Below are 9,177 nucleotides of genomic sequence, written 5' to 3' on the forward strand. Positions count from 1 at the left end.
TGGATTGATGAGCAGTAAGATGCTGCTGGATTGATAAGCAGTAAGACACTGCTGGATTGATAAGCAGTAAGACACTGCTGGATTGATAAGCAGTAAGACACAGCTGGATTGATAAGCAGTAAGACACAGCTGGATTGATAAGCAGTAAGACACAGCTGGATTGATAAGCAGTAAGCCATCAGAAAGACTAACTAATAGGCACGGCCCAACTGTGTAAACAGAGCATTGAGTCTGTGCTGTGTAAGCACAGCTCTAAATCCTCTGTGTGCACAGGACGGGGGTGGAGGAGAATATTTTCCTTTCTTGGATAAAAACATTGTTTAAAAAAAACCGCTGGGGGCTGTTTGACAATAATGCAACATAAAATTCCACCTCTATTAGGAGCGCTTCCAGTAAACAGGGGAGTTCTTCTCAGTACCTGAACGTGTTGATCTGAAGTTACGCAAACCTGGCACGAACACTTCCAGCTCCGCTCCTGAAGCAAAACCTTTGGTTTCTTCAGGACAAACCCGAGAACAAGAGCTCCTCGTTTCACCTCTTCACATGCGCGAATAAAAGCACGTCAACTGTGTGACGATGTCCAAAAGCTTCTCCGTGCACGTTACGATTAAATTAAAAGTCCCTGAGAACAGCTCAAGGCCTGAGGCGTGCGCGTCAACACCATCGTTGAACTGATTCTTCCTTAAAATCAAAGAACTTTTCTAAACATTCTTTAAGAAAGAGCTCAAGATAAATGGTGGCGCTTGTCCTCTCACTCCTAACATGATACTCCCCATACGCCTCTGTCAGTCAGCTAAATGAGGTGGAAAAGCCAAGCAAAAAAAAAAAAACAAGGGGGAAGCAAAAAGAAGAATAAAGCAGGGGATTAGGAGGGGAACAGAGAGAGAGGTGTTTGTTGCAAGGGGCAGCTAGTTGAGTTCTGAATAACCACAGAGCTTAAAACAACAACTCAGTCTACAAAACCAGAGATGTTCAAACTAAGGTTTGTTCAGATGATATCCTCCAGCGTCACGCAGAGGACCGGCCCAGCCCTCGAGCTACACTTTAGTGCACACAGCTCTGTGCTGCTGTTTGCTGAGAGCAGGAGCTGAAAGTGGCGCGCAGTTAAAGCCCACAGCGTTCAGGGCGGAGGACAGCCGGATGACTGATGGGATTCAGTGGCTCTCACAGGGCGCGGCGCTCAGGTGTTAACATGTAATTATGGGCCTTTCATTGGTCACAATGTGAATTACACAGTCGAGGAACACACGGAGAACAATGGCGGCGCTGCTTCATCACGACCGCTGGAAAGAAACCTCAACATGAATGTGCCGTTCAGATGGCATGGACGGGTCACTGGGAGTAATGGATGATCCCCGACAAGGTGCTGCAGCTCACCTGCACACAAAGACCGGAGCAACAACCGTGTGGCTCATGAACGTTTGTCCACATCATAATCTGACGACATGGTGAAGCTCTAACGTTACTTTGTGGATCTTGAAGCAGTTTGAGGAGAAGAAAAAAGAAAACGAGACACTTCCTTGTGAGCGCAGGCTGAGGCAGGCCCACAGCTGCAGCGTTCCTTCCTCGCTGACAGGCGCTGCGGGCGCATGCAGAAATCAAGTCCTGACAAACATCAGGCCTTAAACAAGCGCTCTGTGGCGCCTCTGGTCCTGTCTTTTTCATACCTGACATGTCTTGTCACGCCTGTAGCGTCTCCCAAACCTGTTTAATTCAACAAAAATCCAAAAGGCTTTTTTTTTTTACCACAAGGAAAAATCCTGCTTGTGAGAACATTAAACCAATGAAACATTTGGAGGACGATCACTGCATTTGATCCCTCGTTTAAAAAACGTTTGGTTGTTTTGGTCAGCCTTTATCTCGACCGCCCAGTCTTAGTGAGGACACGTCCTGAGGCTCACCTGGACACTGTCCTGCGGCCCCACGTAGTCTGAGCAGAAAAACTCCAATACACACCACACTGAGGGACTCATCAAATGCCTTCATACCCCCCCCCCCCCCCACACACACACAATGATAAGCTTCTAACAGACAAATACTAACTGCAAACGTACGAGTCTGGTTTTAAATCAGTTTTTATAAAGAATCAAACGTGTTCACCACCAGGGCTGTTACAGCAAACAAACAGGAATCTTGTAATCAGAACTGTGACAGGACGTGCTTTTCCATGACGATCACAGACACATCCCAAGGACGCCATAAAAACCTGCCTTTAAAATTTTCCCCTCTACCTGTTCCCATTTGTAGCTCAGGGCTCGTTTCCCTGACGGGCGAGTCGTGACAAGCTCCTTGACACAAACAAGTCTTGGCCCCATCTCGTGAGGCGTGGGACGGGCCCGCAGATGTTCCAGGGGCAAGCTGCATCTTGCCGCCTTTCGCTGGAACACTCTTCTCTTTGAGCATTCACAGGCTCTCCTCCTCCTCCTCCTCCGGCGCAATGTGAGATGCAGCCATCAAGCTTAACTCCCTCAAAAAGACAGAGGCCTTTCCAAGAGCGCAGGGTTCAGAAAAGAGGCGCACAGTATTTACACAAGTATTATCTGCAGGCCCTCAATCCATTACTGTAATCCCCCTGAGCTCTGCAGCGCCCCAGTGATAGTCCAGACCACGACATTCCTCTCCTTTGACTGTGTGGTAGCTACGACAAACACAGCTTCAGCCTCACAATAGTTGCATCAAAAGCCAACAATGGCCGCCTCGTTTGCAACACACCATTAATTTAGTACACACGGTGAAACATCCCGAGCTTGTGTATTCACTTTGACCCCGTGTTGTTCTCCGGCTGACGGACGAAGGTGGGAACACCGTGAAGCCTGCGGCAGCTAAGAAGAACACCCGTGTGAGAGATGTTCTGGGAAAAGGGTTGACGTGTTGCGCTCATCTCTCACTGAGTGTGTGTCACAGTCATCCTAGACAGGAAGAGGTTAAGGTGTGGGTTAGGGATTAGGTGTGTCTCCAGAAGAACAGTCATCTAAAAGTACAGTACACAGTCCGCTAAGCACTGTGGAAGATCCCAGAGGCCTTCAAAAAAGGTGCATTAGCAGATCTATAGGCAGAGCAAAGCTGCGCTGGTTCCATCGCCAGTGGCTGCCTGCCATTCGTCCACCAGTCCACTGCTCCAGCTGTGGGGCTCAGATTACGGGAGCTTTACCAAAGACCACCTGAGATCAGGTGAGGAGCCTCTTCAGAGATGAGAAGCGACACTATAATCACTGCTCGTTTGAACGAGGCAGCGTGCTGCAGCGAGGCGCTCAAAGGTCCGACTCTGAGCCCAGTGTGGAAAAATGAGCGTGACGCACATGACATTTAACGAGGGGGGGGGGGGGGGACGAATGAATAAACTGCTGCTGAAATAATTAACAGCTTTAAAAGCACACTGAACTAACTTCATAAAAAATAACTTGTTTTTTTATACAAATTTCAGAATCAACCTCAATTAAACTGCTTAGAAGTTGCATTTTTAAATCTTTTAAAATATTTTATCTGCAGAATAAAGAGTTCAGCTAAAAATTTTAATTTAACCAGTTTTATTCAATAAACAATAGAAATTTGAAGCTTTAAAAAAACAACTTTAAGCCCTAATTTAGCGTAACGTTATTAGATTGTAATCCACAGCTCCCCCCGTTGAATCGGACCGACCCGACCAGTCTTACATCATGTGTTGTGACTGTTTCCCTGCATGTGGCGATGATGGGATGTGCAGTAAAGCAGGCTCTGGGGCGTGTCGCTCACAAACCACCCGCTGAGCCACCTCACGGTTGCACTTTAGACAAACACTTTTGTTTTTGGGCTGTGAAAATGAGAGGGATGAGCGAGGCGGTGTGGGAAATGGGTGAATGTCACAATCCCACAGTTAATGAATACGATGAGCACTCCCTGACTTTATGTGGAGCACGGTGCGTTCAATTCAGTGTGACTGCTCGGTGTGCGTCTGGGGGGTAATGACCCAAGACGTCTCATTCATGCTCACATTTGTAAATCAGTTATGGCCATGCAGGTTCATTATGTAATTAACAGTGTTTAGCTGGAAGCTCGTGATGCAATCCCCCCCCCCCCCGCTCTCCTCCCATCTTTAATGCTCCTAAAGCTCAGCTGGGTCGTCCACAGGAGACCAAGTAGTTGGCTGCTGCAGTGCGTGTACACAGGAGTGCACGTTACACACATAAACAAGCAAACATGATGCAACAGCTGTCTGTCTGTCTGCCTGCCTGTCTGCCTGCCTGCCTGTCTGTCTGTCTGTCTGCCTGCCTGCCTGCCTGCCTGCCAGCCTGTCTGTCTGTCTGCGCACCGGACACCACCACACCTGGAGCACCAATTCAACCAGTTTACTCCGTCAACACCACTACACTTTGCTCCAGTTGTGACTGAAGCCGCTTCAAACAATAAAAACATCACAACTGAATGATAAGCATCTGTGCAAAAGTCTTGAGCCAGCTTTTGTTTTACTTCCAGGGAGCCAGATTTTCCAGTACAACGTTAAAGGTCAGAGTCCTCCAGGCCGCCTTCAAGACTTTCAAGTTTATTGTTGTGATTTTTTCTTCAGCAGCCAAACACAGACTCCTCCAAGCATGTAAAAAACACCTGAATTTAAATAACAATAAACAACAAGAACACAGTTAAACATACAAAAAAAGTGTTTTGAACAATCGAGGTGACGCAATAAAAAGTTATTAGGTGAAAATCTGACATATTAAAGGATGACGTCCCTCAGGTCCAGTTTTAGAAGAACATCTGTCTTTTTTATTAGATAAAGAAAATAGACCATCCAAAATTATCTTCATTATTATTCTTTAAATGTTAGATGCATTTCAGCTGTGATTCAAAAATCAGAGTTAATAAAACTGAAAGTAAATTTAAAACACAGCTAATTCGGGGGGGGGGGGGGGATTTGACTTAAATAAGAGTCTTTAGCCAAACAGCAAATTGGGCTTTAATTTGGTAACTTTAACTTCTTAAATCTTCTTGGTGATCTGTGGTGATGCTGCTCGCAGTGACTTATGCACCCCTCCCCCCCCCAAACACACACACACACACACACACCCCGGCCCCCCCAGCCCCCCTTTGTCAGCGCGATGAGCAGAAGTGCCCGGGGTTTAGGGATGATTTGAAGCCATACATCTCAGGTGACACTCCTCCATGCCAGATTGTGCAACGCAGGATTTTAACGTGCACCTGAACCTGCCTAGAGCATCGACAGATGAGTTCAAACGTAAAGAGGTCCTTTTAACCTCTGACTAATAACCGCCTCCTTTTATCACAGGAGCCAATTAGCATATAAAACACTTGTTACCCTCAAATTGGAAATATATTTAACTTTGATCAGCACAACATGTTAAACGTGGATCAAGACTTTTAGCACAAAATCATAATCAAATGTAGTTTAGATAATTTAACCACAGCTTACCTGTTTTTATTTTACACAATAAAAGAACATTTTTTAAAATGTAGTACAGAAATGACAATAACGGTAAAAAGCTGATCAGTTTTGGTTCTTTGGTTTACTCTCACTGATCTTACCGTCCAGGTGGCAGACTTCGCTGTGCTGGACTGCTGGAAGGACACGTCGAAGGTGTGGGGTCCAGCGTAATCTGTATTGGATGGGATGGCCGGCGATGGGGAGAGGGCATCGAAGGTGGAGCTGGGCTGGGCGTAGGGCGACGGAGCGGTCACGTTGTTCTGAGCATGCTCGTTGTTGTAGGGGCTGGTGGAGGTCGAGCCGGTGTTCTGCTCGATGCTGTTCAGCAGCCCCAGGTTGGTATACTGAGACTGAGGAGACACGAGAGATCACAGATTATAGTTCCTTTGATGTATTCCAATGAAAAACAGATTATTACTCGTCAACACACAATCAGGAAGCGTTATGTTTATTGATGTCACTGTTAAATCACAGAAATTAAAAAGCAACAGGTTTTAAAAATAGATATTGTGTGAGTTCTGAATCACGTTTTAAGTTAAGTTAAAAAACTACAAAAAGACACTATTTTGCAGCATTCTCTTAACTCTCGCCACAACTTCTCAGACAAGGGGACTGGAGTTCAACCAAGGCCTTTAACCAGGACGGAGACCCGTCTGGGTCAGAGCTGGGCCCTTCCTGCTCGCTCTGCTGGCCAGTCGCTCCATTCCTTTCCATTTATAAACGGCACATTCCTGACGAGGTGCCGTGTCCCTCGCTCTATGAACCGCCATTAATCTCTGCAGGGCCTCTTGCTTATTTCAAGCACGGCTGACCACAGCTGTCCAGCTCACACCCAGCGCACCACCAGGTGTTGCACCAGGTGACCCACTACTACAACATGTAGTCCAGGCGGTGACTTATAAACGAATAATGTGGCAATATTAGTCATTGATCCACACGAGCAGACCCAGACGGATTCATTTAGTCAGACAGACACACCTGAGTCAACCTCCACATACTTAACCAACAACGCCACAGGGTAGCTCTGTTTGGATGAGGGTCAGTGTGTGTAGCTTTCAAACCACCTCCCCCACAAGATAACAAAAGCTTTTCTTGAAGACACTGACGCTAGGCATGCAGGTGTTACAAGACAAGTGTTTTGTGAATGAAACACAGTCCAGAGGAAAAAAAAAACACCAATCTGTTGGAGATCCTTCAGTTTTTGTTGAGGGGAGGCTTCCCCGAACAAGAGACAAACTGCACCCATGTAAGACCCTGCTCACATGATCTCAGAGAGGAAAACAAACCGCTCAGAAGGGCGACCCTGAAGCAGGGCTCTTCAACTAAACTGCTCAGGGGCCGGTCATCCAGCAGTTATTCTCATTAAGTAAAGTTGTTTTACCATTTAAAGTAAAGTTTTACTTAAAATGAACCCACTGGTGGGTCTGATTTGGCCCCCGGGCCACCAGTTGAATGGCCCTGGCCTTAAAGGTTAAATATTAGTCACCGTGTTCGTTCCAGGCAGGAAAATTGTGGAAAATAAAAGCAGAAACTTCCAGAGTGTCTTAACGTTCTTCTTGGGAAGAGTGTTCCCGTATGCGAGAGTGATGATGATGATGGTATCAGAGGGCTTCCTTTGAACTATGGTGCAACTCTACTGAGGCGCTCAGGCAGCGAGATGACACCCCCACCTGATGCAGGCGGCTGCCATGGTGGATGTGACAGGCACCAATTATCAATGCCAAATTATTATTGTAAAGAAGAGGATGATGCTGGCAGAGAGCAGACATAGATAAAAGACAAAAACTGGCATTTCTCCCAAATAACGCTCGTCTGAGTATACAGATCAAAGACGAGCATCTGAAGAGACAGCTATAACTGACCATTAAGTAGAGGCCAGTTCGTCATGTTTTAATGTTTAATTGACTGGAAGTGGGAGATCAGCTTTTCCAAATGGGTTGGAAAGGACTTCCTTCGATCAGATCTTATTCCACTATAATACAGTAACTCTTTAATAACCACTTCAGCAGCTCTTAAAAATTCTTTCCGTTTATAGCTGGGGCTGTTTTGGCCTTTGGGATGTTGCACTGCTAAAGAGCAGAGCAGTAAATCAGCAGCCCTGACGTCCTGAGAAGCCTTTAATAAAGCTGTTGGAATGGTTGAGCTGCCTGTTTGAGGCCCGATAGCTTTTTTCTTTCTGTGATTATTGTTGATCAAGCCCTTTCAAACCACCATGAGGGACATTCTGTTGACCTTTCCCCTGATCAGCCTTTCACACCAACATTGAAATGTGAGTTTATCCACGACACAGATCAGAAATGTTTGAAGGCAGCACTGGTTTAGAAACTGACAGAGCCAACATATTGTCATTATTCCATGCTTTGACACATTTAGTAATAAGGTAATGGCCAAATGAAAGAGTTGAACACATATGACTGAAGAGAAATAACTGGGCCCTGTGACGGACTGCTGACCTGTCCAGGGTAGACCTTGCCTCTCAACCAATGTCTGCTGGCGATGGGCACCAGCTCCTCCCAACCCTGGACAGGAACAAGCAGGTAAAGAAAATGGTTGGACGGATGAATGAACAAATGACCTTTTATATAAAACTGCACAATTCTGAGACATTATAAAGACTGACGTTCTCCGAGTATCACCAGCATCAACAGAACAGGATTCATTTAATTTGAGAGAACAAACATCTACCGGTCTCTCTGCAGCTCCACTTCAAACGTTTCGCTTCACACAAACACTACAGTGACAAAAAAATCTGTAAACTAAATCTGAACATATTCTTCTCCTCTTGCTAGTGTGATAAAATGAATAGTTAGGACCTGCAGCAGACCTGGCCTGGGGGGTGTGGGGGGGCTCCCATTCCTGACTCTGATGCTCCTTAGGCCAACATATAAGTGCATCTAGGGGACTGTGATGAGCGACCACAGGGCTGTGAGGCATTAAAGGCTCAACAGGGTTGTGGGAGGGGTGACATGAGGCTGGGTCTGCACCTCGTACCTGCTGGGGTGGGCAGAGCAGGTGATTGTATCTACATCAACATACCATTAAAGCAATTAGGACCATGAACCAAACAGCAACGCCTGGGCAGCCCCATTCTTACGGCTGCAGCGGCTCCCTGGAGACTGGGGATGGGGGACACCTGATACACTGAAGGTATTGAGCTGGACACCACTTAAAGACCCCCCACCCCCCAACCCTGCCACCTCACAACTTAAAAGACAGAGATCTGACACACCTGTTATCTGCAACCTGCAATCTGAAAATCTATCAATCGCTTGACATGATGAAAGAAAAATAAATCTGAAACGAGACGATCGGGAGCCTAAAAAAGGCCGAAAGCTAAAAATTACATTTGTTTTAGATTAGGACATTTAGTTATTGTTTCTTAATCCTTTTTTTTAAGTGATTGAAAAACCATAACTTACTCAGAAAAACCCAATAAAACTTAAAAAGTCCCCCCCCCCACACACACACACTTTTAAGTAAAAATGTAAAAAAAAAATTTTTAAAAACATACCGGTAATTTTTTTTATGTCAAAATTTCACTAACATTAAACTGAATAAAAGTTTAAAACTAAATATTTTTTTACAGTTGTCTGATCCATAATGTTTAATGTAATATCTTTTGGAAAAAACATTCACGATAAAAACCGCAACAACCGCTTGGCGGCATTTTTCTTTCGAAAACATCTTCATGTTTTCCCACATACAGAGGAAAACCTTTCAATATAGATAATCTAATTTATCTTTCAATATAGATAATCTAA

General features: G+C 45.4%; 2 protein-coding genes across 4 annotated transcripts in view; one reads left to right on the forward strand and one right to left on the reverse strand.

The window, feature by feature from the left end:
• The window catches only part of zbtb11 (zinc finger and BTB domain containing 11), a 117,613-nt gene that overhangs the window by 42,519 nt on the left and 65,917 nt on the right, over positions 1-9,177 (forward strand). The window lies entirely within an intron of this gene.
• Positions 1-9,177, reverse strand: part of tp63 (tumor protein p63) — a 20,273-nt gene that overhangs the window by 10,260 nt on the left and 836 nt on the right. For 2 of the 3 annotated variants that reach the window (XM_037698292.1, XM_037698293.1), the window contains exon 2: positions 5,518-5,766. In XM_037698292.1, the coding sequence (XP_037554220.1) occupies positions 5,518-5,766 (249 nt within the window). Of the gene's footprint in view, positions 1-5,517; positions 5,767-7,869; positions 7,926-9,177 lie in introns of those variants that run through there. The other variant, XM_037698294.1, reaches the window with a different exon arrangement.

This window comes from Nematolebias whitei, chromosome 3 (genome assembly GCF_014905685.2).
Source record: "Nematolebias whitei isolate Nwh7 chromosome 3, NemWhi1, whole genome shotgun sequence".
NCBI lineage: Eukaryota > Metazoa > Chordata > Actinopteri > Cyprinodontiformes > Rivulidae > Nematolebias > Nematolebias whitei.